General features: G+C 37.2%; 1 protein-coding gene across 2 annotated transcripts; it reads left to right on the forward strand.

The window, feature by feature from the left end:
• Positions 1–105: 105 nt before the first annotated feature.
• On the forward strand, positions 106–13,369 carry hnf4g (hepatocyte nuclear factor 4, gamma). Of its 2 annotated transcripts, none has more exons than XM_041968635.1 (11): positions 106–294; positions 5,809–5,974; positions 6,240–6,334; positions 7,029–7,135; positions 7,235–7,384; positions 7,609–7,696; positions 8,113–8,265; positions 10,066–10,115; positions 10,252–10,438; positions 11,304–11,423; positions 11,622–13,369. In XM_041968635.1, the coding sequence occupies exons 1-11, from the start codon at positions 264–266 to the stop codon at positions 11,741–11,743; spliced, it is 1,269 nt and encodes a 422-aa protein (XP_041824569.1). In that variant the 5' UTR covers positions 106–263; the 3' UTR covers positions 11,744–13,369. The 2 variants fall into 2 exon arrangements, with proteins under 2 accessions (XP_041824569.1, XP_041824570.1); XM_041968636.1 differs by lacking the exon at positions 106–294 and adding an exon at positions 2,487–3,092.
• The last annotated feature ends 5,899 nt before the right edge of the window (positions 13,370–19,268 follow it).

The raw sequence follows: 19,268 nt of genomic DNA on the forward strand, positions 1-19,268 counted from the left end.
GTGATCTTTTCGTTTTTTATGGCTCTGGGTTACTGTTTAACATCCCCACCCTACTTTGAGTTTGTTTAGTAAATCGATCTAATGACAGGGCTATGGTGGCGCCATCCAATGTGTCGCTTCATGAATTATAAGCTGCTTAGCTCTCCAACCTTCCCTTTTAATGTTGTCCAACACCTTTACCATTTTCCAAGCCTCAGTGTCCCTTAGCCCAATGGCACTGTGAGAGCTGATCACTGTCGGAGTACAGCTGCACACCTGGTTAAATGCACATACCACACGGAAACAGAAACACAGGTAAGTCAAGCTTCACTTCTAATGCATGCGGTTTTTGAAATGTAGGATATTCACAAAGAGACTCAAAGAGTAAGAATATTAAGATGTTTTGCAGCTGTTATAGTGAAAGCAAGGCTTACCTTAATCAATTTGCAAGGAAGTTTACTAAGAAGTTCCTCTAAATCACGTGGTTTTGTGTTTCGCTGGTTATGGTTGTCACACACACTGCAGTTGCCGCTTTACAGTATGTCCTGTAGCAAAGACATGGGAAAACAGATAAGATAGACTCACTTTGTCACAAATACTGTGCTGTAAAGATCATGTGATAACCCATTTTGTCCATACAAGGACATAAACAAGAGCAACAGATTGCTCAGTTCACATTGCATGTTTTTCTTCTGATGGATCAACACTTTTACTACCACACAATACTACGAGTGAAAAATATATTCACTCTTATAATCTAATCACCAATAAATTGGCATAATATACAGTGTGTGATCAATGCTCTCAGATGAAAGAAGCTTGAACACTTTTTATTCATGCAGTAATAAGTGAATAAATCATAAAAAGACATTCTGAGTGTTGTTAGTTGACTTTTGAGGCTGTAATGTGTGATGTGTTGGATTAGATAATGTTAAATCTTTGTGGGTTGTCTAAAGACACTTTACTACAGTTGAAGAAATTATTTGTCATATGCATATTATTCTAACATTTAAATAAAAAAAAAATCTTTGTGGTTAAACTGATTTCTTGTACTTAAGAACTTGAGCAAAAACAATATCAATGCAAACACGCAGTTGATAATGTAGAGATTTAGAGGTGAATGGTAGTCTGCTGAACTTAACTGTTGCCCGGGTTTCAGGAAGTAGTGGTTTACAAGAGTGACTTGAATGACTGATCATCATCTGTGACTATTAAAACCTCCAGTCTAAACAGAGGTTGTGGTATTATGGCCAGTTCACATAGATATTGCCTCTTAGCATGGGGTTTTATGACTGCAGAGAGCATTTGGTTGGTAGGCGGAAGCAACGTTTCTCAGTAGTGTCCTGGAAGAAGTCATAATACCTGTTTCTATGAACATGTTAACCCTGCTTCTTATTAAGTCTTGCTCTGAAATGTTTTAAATGAGGGTTTATGAAAGTTTGTTGTATGATTAAAAATAACACAAAAAGCTCTTTAGTTTATATATATGTATATATTGTATGTTTTCCCTCAAGAAAAGAGAATCAGTACTTGAATCACTATGCTTGTTGTCTTTGCTCTTAAAGGTGAGGGTGCTCTATGTATGTTTAACCAACTTCATCACAGCTAACTAATTAACTCTTTTCTTCATACGCACAAGTCTGTCCTGGAGCTTCTGATTCAACTGCCACAACGTCAGCGTGTCTGAAGGCAGAAAACATGATTGTAAAAAGTAAATTCTTCATTTATTCCAAACGTGATGAGTCAGGAGACCTAACTTTACTACCTGGTTAAAATATAATCTCTGTATCAGTCCCCAGCCCCCACCCACAAATTCATTTCTTGCCTATGTCTATGAACATTTCACCCACCATTATACATAGAAATTCTCACTTCTTTTTTTTTCTTTATGCTCAGTCAGTAATCTGCAGTTATGTGTGTTCTTATACCAACTGTGACAAAACATTAACCTCATGTCCGCTCATGTACTCTTCTGCTTTTCTGGTTGATCCACTCATTACCAATCAAGGGCATCAAATCACCCATAACACCATCTCTTTATCATTTACTGCATTCTTTCACACAATGCTTCAAATAGATTCCTTTTCAGTAAGATTTACTGCAACAAAACCCTTGATATAAAGTAAGTGGGTGGGTATTTAGTTATTAGCCAAGAGAATAATTTGCCTCAAAAGAGGAAGGTAGTGGGGAGGGAGGGGTTTTATTTTACTTGTGTTTTTTTTTTAGAAATCTTCTGCCTCTCTTTACATTACTCATGAAAAATGAGATGCTTTATCAGTTAGAGATCTCAAACAAGTGTCTGCACCAAGTCTTTCACATGACTCTGAAAATGAACTCTATTAGCTGATAACAGATGTAAGTAAAAGAACAATGAGGTTTGTATGAATAAAAAAAAAAGTAGAATTAAAAATATATAAACGAATGGTTAATTTAAACAGAGGTTTTTTTTTGAGTGAGTGTGTAAGAGTTAAAAGTAGTTATCAGTGTTTTCCATTTCACTTTGTGTCTTTATAGATTATATCTGCTGAGGTGGAGGTGCCATATTACTAAAGTATTGATTAGATTAGGAATCATAAGAAGGCCTCACACGCTTTCACATATACACACATTCTTTCGAAGATATTCATGCACACACAAACTTGCACAAGCTTGTACAGTTTGCACAAATAGCAAAAGCTGTCCTCCAAAATCTGATTGAAGTCTACTGTACAGAAAACAGAATACAAATGGAGACACAAGAAAATAAAATAAAAATAAATCCTTTCCTATCTATTCATACTTGTGATAAGTGTCAGAGAGAAGGACAGATAAGTCAGGTGTAATAAGGTGAGAGGTCTTTGCTCTAGCTCCGCCTCTCTCCTTGTCCACGGCCCAATCCAATGGGATGATATCCCAAGGATCTCCCTATGTCACATCTGTGGCATTTAGATGAAATAGACAGTAAGACAAAAAAGAAAGGAAGAGAAGAGGAGTTGAAACAGGAATGAAGTATCCTCCTGCTTCTCAGAGTAAATCGCTGTTAGAAATGGAAGTAGCTAACTACTGCGAAGGCCTGGATCCATCATACAGCACTCTGGGCTTTGAGAATGCAGAAGTGCTCTATGGGGGAGGGGGTAAGTGACACTAAACCCACAAAAGGCATGCAAGAGAATTAAAATAATCCTTGATATGTGTTCACTTGCTCAATCAGTCATGCACACCATGACAATTTATAAATTAAACACATCTACAGTAAACATAGACACACCATTTTTCATACACTGTACAAAGATACAAGCAGCTCAATCACACAGCTCTCACAATAAAGTGGGTAACTGATGCAAACAGAGAAAAAGGAGGAGTCTTGATTTGTATTCCCTTCTTTAAAACAGCAGATTGATCTAGAAGGATTCATCACACTCAGAACTGGGAAAGGAAGTGTGATGGTTACAGCAGTGGATGTAGTGAGAGGAGCTGAAGGCAAATGAGCAGCTATTTACAGAAAGGAGAGAAATCTGTATTTTTACACTTTCTTTCAGCCTAAAAAAGCGACAGGTCAACACGATTGTTTTATATCATCCAATGGTGTGGGCTTCCAGTTATCTTAGCATAATTTCCACATGCTTAGTGCTTGTAAATATGTGTATGTATCTGTGACTGTAAGGGAAAAAAGAGCGGTACGGTAGGCCGTCTCTGTCTTTGTTGGATACAGATTACTGTATTTATGTGCATTTTAAATTTTGCCTTAGCAGATTAGTAAAATGAACTTGTTCAAACCAGCTGATTTACTGATATACGGATCTAAAGTATCTTGCAACTGGTTCTATAGGGTCACCCATTGCATTACTGTCACTGCATACCTGCAATGTTTCATGAGCTAAGAAAACTGCAGACAATTTACCAGGATTCTAGATTGTTCATTTAAATGAAGAAGTAGTATTAGTAAATGATAAAATGATCCTATAAACATTTTTAAATAAAATATATAATGCTTAAAAAAAAACACTAGAGTGCTCTCATAGCTGTTATCAAAGTCTCAGCTCTTAATTACTTTGTTAGGATTATGAATTCTTGATGAAATGGAAAACTCAAGCTTTTTAGATGTGGTGAATCCTCAAACCATAACTCAACAATCAGCAGCTACAAACAGCAGCACAGCTTTTAATTAACATAAGGTATTCCTGCAAAGCAACACACAGCAGCAAAAACAACAAAATGATATCAGAGCAGGTTCATATATATTGTAGTTCAAGGAGCTTTGTAGGAAGTTTTAGTCTGGGAAACCCAGAAATCTTTCTAATAGAATTACTGGTAGGATTACTAAAGCAGTAAACTGAGACTCTTTTTGGCAGCAGCTGACCATCAGGAAGATTTATCAGACTTTGGAGTGTAGGTGCACTGTTCTACTGTGCGGTGACACCTGCAAAAATATGATCTTCATGGGAAACTCATCAAAATAAAAGCTCATGTGTCTGAGTGTCAAATTTAGTGTCAGAAGTTTACAACAGAAAATCTTAATGAGCCTATTGATATCTTTTGATGGAGTCCAAATGAACTTTTGACCTACAAAGAGCAAAGATGTGCATGGAGAAAAAAAGACTAAAGGCGGTACATAATGGAAATAACATGACTGTCTCTTAAACTGCTTTTTCAGGACTTCACTGGATGAAGGAAAAGTGGATGTAATTAGAGCAAACATGTGTAAAAAAAAAAAGTGTAATATCTCCAAAAATATCTCCAAACGTATCTTCAAATTCAAAATGGAATATCTCAAAAGGCCTAAAGTTCTCCATATTCTTAAAACCTAAATGTAAAAGAAAATCTGTGGAAATATCTGAGAAGAGTTTTGGAGGCAAGGCAAAACTATATTGCAAGAAAAAATGAGCAAAAATCCCCAAAACAACAAAACTCCTGCCTGTAGAAGTGTTAGGAATTGTGATACTTATATTTATATATAAGTATATATTTACCACCCGGCTGTTACTAAGTGCCAGCCAAGAAAGCTGAGTAAACTTCTGCATTGGGTCCATTTTGAGTTTGAGATGTTGGAGTCTAAATGTTTGATGAGCTGGATGCCCGTTTGAATCTTATGTAAAACTGAAGCTCTGTCAAATGCTTTCAGCGAATCATTGCCCAAACCTTCATATGTCACTGTGCATGATTTTCACAAACAGCAAGGAAGTAAAAAAACACTGCAATTCACTTAGAAACTAAAGCTATTACAAGCAGCAATGCAGTAAAGTATTTTGCAGAAGGTAACTGCCATAAAGATAGTTTACCAAACTAGCACCCACCTCAGTGATATGGTGATGTCACATCAGCACTTGAACAGAGAATAAGTCAAACATTAACTCATCTCACACTGACAAGCCCTGGTGTGGGACTGAGGAAAGAGGTGCAGAAAGGATGTCAGTCTATCAAGCTTTTACATTTACAACAAGATCATGTTGTGCTCTTTGTGTTTGGCTGGATAGAACAATAAATACGCAGACAGTAATGATGATTATAGTTTCAATTATTGTTACTAGTGATAGCCTTTTTGATTGTTATGACATTAAAGAGGCGCCAGTAAAAACAAGCACCATTACTGTTGCGTGTTCCTGATAACTGAACTGGCATGTTTTCTATTTCCTGATTGCATGAACACACAAATGACTTTATAGTTACCCAAACTGGAAAGCATGTTGTAACAATAACTGTTAACAGCAGGAATTACCACTCAGTCAATCAAAACTCACAAGAAAATATTGTAGAAATTCAGTTTGTGCTAATGTAGAAAATGCTTGAGTGTTCTTGTTGATGAACATGCAAGTATATTTAGCTGTGTTTGTGTGTTTTCGGATGTTGCAGACAGCATGCCAACAGAGCCGAGCCACCCTGGTCCAGAAGGGCTCAGCAGTAACTGTGCGATCTGTGGAGACAAAGCTACAGGCAAACACTACGGGGCGTCCAGCTGTGATGGCTGTAAAGGCTTCTTCAGACGCTCCATACGCAAGAGCCACGTGTACACCTGCAGGTACAACCAAGACACACTGTATGAGCACATACTGTATACACAGTTTTGAAAAAATGCATCGGCAAAACTAAGTCAACATAATGTTCATGCATAAGTGTGTACAAACATGCATTTAGATGTATCTGCACATTTATGCCAAATTGCACATGCTTTGATGACTTATTGTCATGCGCAGGTTTTGGTAAATCTAGTCACACTATGGCATGTCACTGTGCTTTTGGTCTTCCTCTGTAAAGCTTTTCTATAATGTGTTTGTCATCTATAGGTTCAGCAGACAGTGCATTGTGGATAAAGATAAGAGGAACCAGTGTCGTTTCTGCAGACTCAACAAATGCTTCAGAGCTGGAATGAAAAAAGAAGGTAAAACAGAAAGTAGTGAGTGATAAGTTATTATAACCCATCAACAAACAGATCATATTTTCTTATATGTACATTGTAGAAAAGATAGCTTTGGCGCTGTAAAGATAGAAAGGAGAATTTTGTTTATTTCAGTTTGTAGAAATATTACCTCATTTCAATTATATAGTTAGTTTTCAGTGCATTTAAATGTTTTTATGACAAGGATTTTTATTCTTGTCATAGAGACAAAGACAGGGTTAAAAATGGTGGCACCAAAAAGGAAAACTGTCGTCACAGAATCTCAAAGCTTCTTTAAGATAGTCAAAATGAGCTTGATCATAAAAGACGTGATTACTGAGTGCATGTGTGCATTTATGAGGGGTATAACCTTGGCACAGAGTTTTATGACATGTAATGATGCGCTATTCAAACATGTTGTTCTGGATTGCAACAGGTTAACGTTTTACTCCTCTTTGCTGATGCCAGCCTGTATGGCTATTTTCCTAAATATTAACTTCCAGTGTCTGTTATTATCATTTTTATTCAGGACACCCCCTCCTGAACACACATAACCTAAATATTACCACTGATAAATACCAACTTGAGTTAATTCCCCAAATCTGTAAGCTGCAGCTCAGTATCAGAGTTTGAAAGTTCAGTTCTGTGTTTCTTCTGAAATTGTTCCAAAAATGCAACTGGAGCTTTTTAATGTTAGCCGTACAGAACGAGAGAGATCGGATCAGCTCCCGAAGAAGTATCGCTGACTCCCAAGACCTGCCACCTATTACTGTTTTGGCACAAGCAGAATCATTATCCCAACAGGTAACATGACGTTTTAACTCCCATCTTAAAGACCGGAGTTTGTATGTTAGCTCTGTCATGTGTTACTTTACTGCAGTTTTTGTTCCTCTTTTCCTGCAGATCACCACTCCAGCAGGACTGGCAGACATATCTGAGCTGAAATCGGCCACTGTAGGGGATGTTTGTGACTCTATGAGGCAGCAATTGTTGGTGTTGGTGGAATGGGCCAAATATATTCCTGCATTTGGAGAGCTGCCACTGGATGACCAGGTAATGGGACATGATATAAACCAGGGCGATCTGTATCTTTTAAATCAGAATTTAGTTTGAATTGAACAAGATCCTTCCTTGTCAAACAAAAATATTAATGTGGCTTTCTAAAACTACAAATACAATGCACTTCAAATTTTTTTCATGTATGTCAGAGCAAAAATTAAGATGTTGCAGTTTGTTTTCTTTGTTTAACTTTGTATGTGTGTGTGTGTGTGTCCCAGGTGAGCTTGCTCAGGGCTCATGCAGGTGAACACCTCTTGCTCGGGGTTGCCAAAAGGTCAATGCCATTCAAGGACTTCCTACTTTTAGGTAGAAAATGACCACTAGAGTGGCATCTTATTTCTGTGTGGTGTAATCAGCACTGATGTGTGAACACCAAGAATGATTAACTAAAGCGTTAAGTTTCTCTCTGACTTCAAAGGTGTTTTTGTAAATGACATTATTCATTGTTGGGACATTTACCAACATTATACTGTAGACAAAAAGTTCTCAATGACAAATACTAACGCATATTTTTTGCATTGCCATACATCTTAGGAGCTTTTCCAGTTATTTTCCATAGCCCTGACTAAAACCTTGAAATAGCCCCTGATGGCTTAAAAAAAAAAAAAAAAAAAAAAAAACCCAATACACAAAAATACCCCACCTCTTTCACATCCACATACCTTTCTATTCCAGCCAACTCTTCTCTACATCACCACTAAATATGTTAATTTTGCCCACAGGTAATGGCTTTGCGATTCACAGGAACAGCCCTGAACCTGAGATTTGCAGGGTAGCCAACAGAGTCCTAGATGAGCTGGTCCAGCCGTTTCAAGACATTCAAATAGATGACAATGAGTATGCAGCTCTTAAGGCAATTGTCTTCTTTGACCCAGGTAATATGTAAAAAATGAAAGTACATTAACCTAGCAGCCTTTTAGACCATTTGTGAGGGTTGTTTCTTTAATAAATGCTAGTAACCACTTTACTCTTTCCTGTATGTCTTGGGATGTACACTTGGGATGAGTGTACATCCCAAGATAGATGAATTCTCCCAAGATGGCGGTCATTAAACGATCAGTCTGTGCTTCAGCTTGAACTATCACAAGTGGCAGCTGCACATGTTTTAAGTGTGAAGATTGAAGTGGCATCAGTCCTCAGAAGGCATTTCTTTACTGAAAGTGTTAAGGCAAACACTTTGCATAGCCAATATTATGATTCACCATATTATAGAAAGAAGGTCCATCCCATTACTTACCAAATACATTGAAATTGCTACCTGGAAATGACTTTCCAGGTGGTAAGATCAGCCAGAGGGAGCCTATACCCAGTACTGATTGGCTGTTTGGCTGTTAGGTACTTGATGATGGTCTGGGTATATCTGAGAATGTAAAACATGTGGCTGCTAATGGGTAGCTAAAATATAAAAATAAATAAACAACCTCAGAACTGTAATTTGACACCTCCACTATTACATAGATTAACAGTTTTACTGATCCAATGTAGTACCAGACATTTAAGGTGATTCTGCTTTTGCATCAGGTTGGGTATGTGTGTGGTCAACCTGGTTTTTCAATAAAAACATTCTCCATTACCAAACGTTATTTGCAGTAATTTGAATTTAGTTATAGTTTCATAATTTAACATTTAGGGCAATTAACATGCAGAAAAAGACATTTTATATTCATAACAATGCTTTCATTATTATTTGGCCCATCCAGTGACATAGAGAAAATAAATTCCATTGTGTGGCCAAGTGTTACTAAGTTGTAGCCACTCATTACTAACGCATGGAAACAATATAATTACCCTGTGGCCACATGTTAGTTATGAATAGGAATTTATGCCCATAGCAGCCATGTTTATGGACAATTTTGATTTTATTATTTATTTAATAAGCATACTTTGTCTTATGATTAATCACAATGCCATATAGATCCTTAATTTAGATGCTTAAGGTGCATGGTTTGAAACAATAAAAAGGAAGTTGGACAAGTTGTCAACACATTAGCATCACGTGGCCACAACTTAATTATCTTGTTCTCACGCGTTAGTAATGCGTGGTCACAAGTTAATATTCCTTTCTTTCAATGTCACAGGACAGGCATTAGTGTGCTGTGTTGCATTACAGTGTTACTATGGCATCCTAGATGGGACATGGTAAACATCTGAGCTGGGATAAGTCTTTTGGAGGAGTTCATGTGGAATTTGATTTGATTGCAATTTGCAATTCCAGATATCACAACATCATCCTCTGAGATCAGGGTTACATTATGGACTTGTAATGTGCTGACAGACCAAAAAAATATTCCGATTAATAATAATGGCAAAAAATACAGTAAAGAAAAAAGATAAAAAAAACTATTTTACTGCAATATAACATTGTTGGTATTGCTGAAATGTAAGTAATAAAAAAAAAAAGTGTCCAGACTATATTTTATAATATAGCCCAATCCCTCGTCTTTGTCTTGTGTGACCACTAACCTTGATCCATTTTAATGTTACCTGTGTCCCCTTTTTTTTCTCCTTCACATAATCTCCTCATCTTGCCTTTACATCCCATTTTGGCCAAAATCATTCCATCAATTTCACCCATATTCTGATTTCCTGGTATACTGTAGTGAGGATCTGGTTTTTCCTGTTTTTTCATTCCTTTCTATCTTAACCCCACCCCCCCTTTGCTTTCTGATCTGCAGATGCAAAGTCTTTGAGGGACCCCTCAAAGATTAAGGCCATGCGTTTGCAGGTGAGTCAGGCTCTCTTGCTATGTTCTTTCCTTTACTTTACATGTACAAATCATTTATCCACAAAGTCTATAAACACAAATTCACAGTTTGCGGACAGTGATGAGTATTTGGCCTTGTATGTGTCTGTGTTTGTAGGTTCAGATGAGTCTGGAAGATTACATAAATGACCGTCAGTACGACTCCAGGGGCCGTTTTGGTGAGCTTTTACTCCTGCTGCCCACCCTACAGAGCATCACCTGGCAGATGATTGAACAGCTCCAGTTCATTAAGCTCTGTGGCCTGGCCAAGATCGACAACCTGCTGCATGAGATGCTTCTGGGAGGTGAGACTGCCTGTGTTTGTACTTTTAAATCTGTATACAAATACGGTGACCTTTAACAATACAGTTACTCAGAAGAGAGTGTAGAGAACAGTGTGAAGCATTGTAGAGAAGAAACAGGCATGTTCAGTAAAGTTTTCTAGGATATATACAAACACTAAAAAGTTACAGATTGTGGGGAAGGAGGTAGAGACTTTGCATAATCCACTTATATATTAGGGAATGCTGAAATAGACAATACAGGCTACATGATGTGTTGCTAGGGATATTTGCATGCATATCAAACTGTGTATAAATAATATAGTCTGAAGTTAAAGCTAGAATTCATCAAATATATTCTCTGGTGGGCCATGACAAACAATTCAAGCATAAGATGAGGTGTGAAAAGAAGTAAAAAGTCATCTCCAAACATGTCCCGCAGTTTTCATCGTGCATTCTAAAAAAAAAAAAAAAAAAACATCTCCTGGATATGACAACTTGTCTTAGATGACAGTGTGCAGAAAAAGCAGCATTTTTTTAACCATGTTGTCACACAAAACAGCAACAACAACAAACCTGCTGCTATGCCAATTTTGTTGAGGCAATATTATATTTACTAATGCGAATGTTAGCAGATAGTGGTGCAGTTTATCCACAAAAGTTTAAAACAAAACAAATTCACCAAATAAGACAATTAAAAAAAAAAGAAAAAAAAGGGATCTCCCATGGGTTCTTATGAGTGATCAACATTAGCAATCTGATGCAGTGTAGTAGCACTTAGTTTAGCATGTTGCTGTCAGAGCTGCTTCCATTTCAGCATTAATTATGTAAAACATCATTTATACAGCTGGTTACAACCCTAACACGTCTTTATGTGTTATATATTCAGGACTAGCAACAGAACCCACACACCTGCACCACCCAGCACACACCCAGTTGGCCCAGGACCCTGTAACTGGACACACACTGGTCATCAGCACCATGCCTGTTGTTCACACTCCTCAAATAGGTAAGATCCCTGAGAACAAAAAATAAAAACTTGAAATGATGCATGCAGTTGCATAAACTACAGTCACTCATTTGGGCATTTATTTAATTTTGAATTAATTAAAAAGTGCATGAATAGGTTATAATAATTACACCGTTTACATTTTATCCACATGTAAAATATACTAAAACCTTCCTGTCATTGTTTTTCTTCCTGCAGCATCACCAGACACTCCCATCCCATCACCCCCGCAGGGTCCTGCCCCAGAAATGTACAAACACTTTCTCCAGCCTCTGTGTCCTCCAGCGAGCCCATCACAGTCCACGCAGACGGACCCCTGATTCTTTCCCCCACCATGTCAAGGAGGCTGACATGAGATCAGTTTTCTTGTTCATTACTGCAGAATGAAAATTATGAAAGCATGCTCTGTTCCGTGTGTGTGGTTAGACTATATCCTGCTTCTTCTCCCTGTGACTGCTCTAGTAACAATAGCCCTAAGAATAATCATAGCAGCCATGTGTAGCATTTTTTTGGAGCTCTCTCCAACAGGGCTAATTTGCAGCTGAGAGTTTGGGTGTGCTGATCAGATCAGGCTCTAGACTGTGTTACAGCTTTACAAAAACCTCATCAGTCCCGTAGTCATCATGTAGCAGCAGGAATGGTGAGTGTGTTTGCAATGATGGCACAGCATTAACTTTAGCTAAATTCTCTAAATATCCCAAAGTGACAGCAGGATCAGACAGCTAGAAGTGTGTTACATGCTCTTCAAAGCAACAATTTCTCCCGAATTCCAGATTTAAATGTAAATTCATCTGGAGTAATACAGCTGTCCCCAGGATGAGTCCTGAGCTCCATCATGTGTGCAGATTTACAAAATTATACAACTCTGACTGAAAATCACTTGTATTCATTAATTTCACATCACATAAACTATTACAGTGAGTTTTCATTTTTACCACTCTGAGTTATTCTAATAAATATTTGTTCTTGTGCCTTTCATACAGCCCATATACCAAGAATAAATAAAGCATGCTGGTGCATGAAGTTTGCAGTTCTCTTAGCTGATGTGAGAAACAGGGGTGCTGCCATGCTGATCTGTTACTTGCAACAGTCTCTAAATCAAGCCAGTGCAGACCCTACTGGTCCAGCCTGACCTAAACCATAAATACATTTGGGGTCAGAGCTGCATGTTAGGTAGTGAAGATAAAAGCTTGCAGAAGAAAATGGTGCAGTAAATGCCAATACATCAAATTACACTACTATGTCAAGAGGCAAAGCATCCCTGTTAGTTTCAGTGGATTTCCATTGAACTAACTGGATAGAAGAGGATCATGCAAACACAGAATGGACAGAATGGATCCCTTGCTAATATGTAACTCCAAAACAATTTTGTTGTTAGCTGAACTTGCACATTATATATATATATATACAAGGATACTCTCTCTCTTTGAGAGAGAGTATTTTATTGTGCTGTTTGTGCAAACATGCAGTTCTTGATCAGATTTCTTGCGCATCTTAAAGGAAAGTAGAGCCATCAAAATTCAATTCACCTCCTAGAATTTTATGGCTACATCAGACTGTTTTGTAAACTTTTTGTGTATTGTTTCATTTTATTGTGGATAATTATCACATACATGTACTTTAGTGATAAAAAAAAAGTGCTTCAAACTCTGGATTGTTTGAACTGCAGATTTTCTGTTTTGATGTCTTTATTAATTTGGCAACCTTAATGATGGTCCTATGTGTGCAGTACATCACTAATCAAATGCTGTATAAATGTCTAAAATGTTATGTAATCAAAAGTATCATGGAGGCAGCAGTAAAAGAATATTTTCAAAGAAATCTTCACAATGTGACAGCTACTCTTTAAAAAGTTACACTTGCATCTGCATGCACAGTTTTGCATTAACTTTGTGTATTAGGATCTATAAAACCTGCAGTTTCAACAAATTAATTATTTAAATATATATATATATATATATATATATATATATATATATATATATATATATATATATATATATATATATATATTTTTTACTTGTAACTGGAATAGATATGAAGGACTTCACAATTTTACTTACTGAAAAAGAGAAAAAAGTTTAATTAAATTCATCACAAACAGCAACATATTCACAGTTTTTATGAATCTTTAGCAGCTTAAATGTAATTACACGTAGTTTCAATAACCACGTCCACAGTGATAAAAGAAATGTGGATATATTGTAATATTTAAATTGTATGATGCAAAATGCACAACAGGAAATACTGTTGTCATTAACTCGCTTCACTGTGGCCTTATTTGTTTGTTGCATGCTAATAATTTGTACATTTCCTAATAAGTACATTGATTAAAATAATTAAATACCAGCAAATCTCTGGATGTGTTATTTATAAAGTAATATTACATGACAAAATTTAAATTTTGTATATGAATTTCCTTATGCTCTTCTTTTGATCAAACAAACATAAGTAAACAAAGTCTGAGAGGTAAATATTTAATTCCTTTGTAATATTTCTATTTTGTTATATATATATATATATATATATATATATTTAGTCTTGTATTGAGGAACAATCAAGACAGAGAGATGATGCTAAATTGACAGATGGTTCCATGCAGTAATACTGAGTGTGGTTTGTCTATTACTTCCTTCATGGACGTTATCATGCTTCATACAGCTCCACTGGTTCTGGATTTATACTTTGTATCCAAAGCTTTATTGGCACCCTGTTGGAACCAGACTGCCCGATGATGCATTTAACAAACCAGTTTTCTCCTCTGTCCATCTGAACAAAAAAACATACTAACTGACGAACACTAAAAACCAAAACAGAATACAAAATGGTAATTTAGACAGAAAGTAAGTGGTCAACTGTACTTTTAAATCTGTGATTTTCTTTTCGTCTATTCCCACACAATCATTTTCTTTGGGTTCATGTGTGTACAGGGGATGAGATCGGGGGATAAAGCTGAGAGCTCTTATTCTCTGTATATTGTTGTGTGACTCACAGAAAACTCTCAGGTTATTTATGGCAGAGGAGATGATGTTGTCTAGAATCAACATGGTGAAATCCTTCTATCAACTCCATAATGGACAAGCTACCTGGCTTAGGTCAAAACAACACCACCTACAATGGGAAAATGTGTGTAGGTGCATATACAGTATGTGTGTTTGCTCCTATCTGCAATTTATTTAGAATTTGAGCAGGTGCATGTGTGTACACTTCCAATATGTGTGTTTTTGGAGGTGCGTGCATGTGTGTCTGTGTACCCAGGGAGCTTTAATCAAAGGCCTATAGTGAGGAGATGTGGGGGCCCTGTCCCTCTCTTTTTCCGCAGATAAAACTGAGTGTTAGCATGCCAGTCACATATCTCATCTGAGACGCATCGCTCTCCTCCACACACCTCAACATGGCCCACACTGACAGCCTGCTATTACACACCAGTATGATGCTTGCTCCACCTGAGGAGGATGACAAAGGGGATAGATGGGGGGATCGGGAAACAAAGGATGAACAGGAATATGAAATGTCTTTTTTTGTTTAGTTGCACATCCGTTTTGACTAAAGAGGATGGTACCTTCCAATATTTTCCCAGTCTCAGCTTTGGCTATGATATGGATATGTGTGCAATAGCCTATACCTTTTCTACCTGTGGTTAATGTGAGGTAACTTCTTAGGCTCAAATTCTCTGAAATAATTCACTTTTAGCTGAACTTGCTAAATAAAAACACATGATTGAGACAACTTTCTTACATAAATAAGAGTAGATGTTATAAGGACAAAGGTTATGTTTTGTTTAACACAGATTTCATGCAAAAGTATCAATTTTCTAAATTACAGAAACAATTTGCAAGTTAAAAAATATTAATCTGCACAGCATCAGTTAATAAAATATGCATCTACCTCCCATCCAGCCTCTTTCTTTCATGAGCACTAGATGGCAGTATAGGTCTACAGTTTCCTGATATGTTGCTGTTATTTATGAGCAGTGTCCTTCCTCTGCACCCTAAGCTGAAATGATAAATAATAATAATAAAAGAAAACAAATGTTATTTGAAATATTTCTAATGATACTGCAATTTTATGAACATTGTTAAGTGTGTTTAAACATGCACGATGTACATTAAATACCAATATACATATTATAGATAAATGTATGTTTGGTCTTATTAAAGTAGGTATTTTCTTATTTTCTTATCTTGCTTTTCAATTTTATTTCTAAACTAAAGACAAATGCTTTCATGTAATCTATACAACAATGGTGATTTTATTATTTAGTCTGTTTCAAGATGTTTGCAGAGATTCAAAATATTTTACAAAAGGACTGCAAAGTCACACATGTTCTGCAGCATGCTGGGGAACATTGGTGAAATCTGAAATGAATGACATATGACAGCGACCCCAGATTAGAGCCCGAGATTGCAGACTATCATTCCTCACCAGTGCATTTACCCATAATTCCCCTCTGTCTGTAACATATCCAATGATTCCTCCACCAGAAGACAAGGTGAGGCAGTATGAATCTCTGCTTGTAACTCTGGAATGAATTTAAAACCTCTCCTGAGTGATTTTCTGTGTCTCTGTCCTGCGATTGTGTGTGTGCGTGTGTGTGTTGAATGCATGTGTGGTTTCTGATTATACCACAGGATGGGTGAAAGGAAGGAAAATACAGCGACAGCTTCATTTCCAAAGCTGAGTTCACATAAATGAGGGATTAAAGTAAGCAGGAGGGTGTGGGTTCACCTCGGTTTTCAATGACAGCTTTCCCTCCTTTAAATCACTCTTTTTCTCCCTCTGTCTACCTCTTCCTGTCTCACTCCTCTTTAAGTCTCCATATCAATTTGTTGTCTTCCACTTGAACTGTCTCTTTCCCTTTTTAGAATATCTATTTTGTCTTGTTACTGCTCATTTTGCCAGCAGACAGAACCCACACAGAGAAAAAATGTAAAAAAAGAGAGAAAAAGCTCACTGAACTGTTGGCTACATACACAGTGATTTACATAGGTGCAGGGAGATGGGGTGCACTCTACATCATGTTGATGGGGAACAGGTTAGAGCAATGAAATTAGGGGTTAGGGCCATTCAAGGGTGTGTGTTATGTGTGTTTGTTGGGGTACATTAGGGAAATGAAAAGGGGTGGACCACTGATGGGTTCTGAGATGCAGACTTGTTAGAACAAAGGTATATATAAAGGGCAGGAGACAGGGGAGATGACAAGGTAGATGATAAGATGAGTGGAGCAGTAATGAAAATGGTCCTGTGTACCCCAAGATTACGCAGGGAATGAGATTGGAGAGAAAGAGGGAGAGACAGCAGGGGGAGGAGAGGGGGGCGGGGGTGTACGATAGAGGAAGGAATGAATGGGGTTGCAGGGATTCTGAGAGGGAGTGGAAAAAAATGGAAAAATATGGAGACTCGTATATGATGAACAATAGTGAAAGTCAACTGGAACAGACATGGCGTGTTGGCGTGAAAGGAAAAAATGGGAGAGAAGAGAGAAGAGGAGAAGAGGTATTACAACTCAGGACGATGCAGCTCCACTCTGAATGATAAGTGTCTGGCACACTCCGGGTTATGGGAAGTTCACACAAACAAATGACTCCCATTTGCCAGAGGCGAGGGACACAATTGAGAAAGAAGGGACAAGAGAGGAAAGAGGGAGAAGAAGAGAGAAGGGAGAGGGAGGTAGGGAACTGAATGCTGAAGCTATGATTTCAGATATCGCCATCTGCATTGAGGAAATTCTTACCTTTTTTGCTCATCTAATGTTGTCTCAGGTTTGCAGCAGACACTAAAGCACCTTCAATCCAAAGGATATTAGGAATCCTGTAGTGAAGCACAGTGGAAGTCTAAGCTTGGTATCTTAAATTATAGGAGGCCTATGGACCTTAGTCAATAATACTAAATGTATTGCAGATTGTAGCATGTAGGTGGGCTATATTTTGCACGATGAGAGGTGATATCAAACAGTAATAAGGGTGCATGAATACTGCCCTTATTTATATACTAAGTGGCATGGAATCAAAGCCAAGCATAGCTGGATGCCTCTCTTTGAAAATGTAGTGGTTTTTAACCAAAAGTCCTCACATATTCATCTTAACCAAGCAGGGAGACGAATTCGCTTCTTACTCCCACTGTTTAGGTTAAAGGTGGTTTAACATAATCAGATATTTATGGGTTTGGTTTGAATGAAATCTTCCAAAGGGACCTTTCCTAAGAATACTGAGCAGAAATAGTTTTGCTATAAGACAGCTAAGAGGTCTAGATTCTGCTGTTAGTTTTTAAATAAGCTCAAAAAGACATTTGGCTGGAATAGTAAGTAGGAATATTTAGATTTAAAAAATAAAACAAACAAACAAACAAACAAAAAGGAAAACATGTTACTTCTTTTCTTTATTTAATGCCTGCATGCTAACATTTGCTAATTAGCATACAATACAAAGCTGATGCTAATAAAACCACAAATACAGCTACCACATCAATAACTTTATTAGTCTGTTTCATTGATTTTACCAGTATTTCATCAGTAATTGCCACACACATATAGACATGATTATCTCAGGCCAATGACTGACAGTATAGTTGTTATTTTTAAATCTTAACCATAGCGGTGAACAAGCAGAAATTTCAACAATGTCAAACATAAAGCCATGCAAATCAAACCAACGAGTGAAGCATTTTTTCACATTTTTGTGGAACACTGAATCGGACCAAAGTTTGACCGTTGAGCATCACTGGAGGATGACTGGCAAATGGACACACACATGCACACAAAAGGTGAAAATTTAAATATACAGTGTCAGTACGTTATCCAAAGCCCTATAATCAAATCTGGTTTTAGCCACTGAGAATCAAGTAGGATGGGCTTTTGACCATTTTCATGTTGGACAGTCAGAGAAAAATCCATCAGAGAAGAGGCAGAGGTGGCAATTTTCTCCAGTGACACTTGCAACAATTGTCCATAATGTGATACTTCAGTCATAATACAAGTTGTTTCTTGAGTATCAGTAGCCATTACCCTTTGCCAGTTTCCCAATCTTTTTTTTTTATGTTTATTGCTCTCTACACAGATTAAGTAAAATAGTAATAATAATAATTCTCATTCAACAGGTTTATCCTCTTGATATCTTCATGGGCACTTTAAAAACTGTAAGAGGTTCCCCACAGAACTACATGTAAATAAGGCAGTGTGTATACTTATTACAGAAATAATATCTAATATGCATGAATATAAAAATGTGCATTACTTACCATGACTTATGCTTCAGCAGGAGCAGCTGCTGGTCAACATTGGCACAGTAAGGGAAAGCAGTGTGAATCCGACTATTTCAGAGTAAATTAGGTTTAATCAAGAAAAGAAGATAAGATCTAAATGCACCTGAGGAAGTTCACTAAAATTAGACAATAGCCACTTTTATCTCCAGTTCACAAGACTGTAGGGTCTTCATTTTAAATTTTATCATCAGAAACAAACCAAGTGTAAATAATTTGTCTTTCATGGGAGAGGCGAGGCGTTTCATTTCCAAAACAGCTCCGGATCTAATTATTTTACCTCGAAATTAGAACTGAGCTCACTTTAAAAGGTACAAAGGAATTCACTGTAAGCGTGTAATTAATTTTATATTACTATTTACCTCTGCGTCAGTTAATTATGGTCTCTATAGAAGTGTGCTCCATATACAGACACACACATGCCGCCACCATGTATAGAAAGACGGTGGTGGTAAAAAGTGGAAAAGTGAGAATTTTACACACATGACTTCCTGTCCTAATCAAGAGCTTTCTTAGCTCCTATCTGAAAGATACACATGACTGACTACTTCAGTGGGATACCTACACAGCATGGATGTGTGATGAGAC

The sequence above is a fragment of the Melanotaenia boesemani genome, chromosome 18 (assembly GCF_017639745.1).
Source record: "Melanotaenia boesemani isolate fMelBoe1 chromosome 18, fMelBoe1.pri, whole genome shotgun sequence".
NCBI lineage: Eukaryota > Metazoa > Chordata > Actinopteri > Atheriniformes > Melanotaeniidae > Melanotaenia > Melanotaenia boesemani.

Excerpts from the sequence above, each read along its gene's own strand:
- hnf4g (XM_041968636.1), top strand. The coding sequence starts at position 2,963 with ATGAAGTATCCTCCTGCTTCTCAGAGTAAATCGCTGTTAGAAATGGAA. Across the intron at positions 5,975-6,239 it reads AGCCACGTGTACACCTGCAG|GTTCAGCAGACAGTGCATTG; the intron begins GTACAACCAAGA and ends TGTCATCTATAG. Across the intron at positions 11,424-11,621 it reads TGTTCACACTCCTCAAATAG|CATCACCAGACACTCCCATC; the intron begins GTAAGATCCCTG and ends TTCTTCCTGCAG.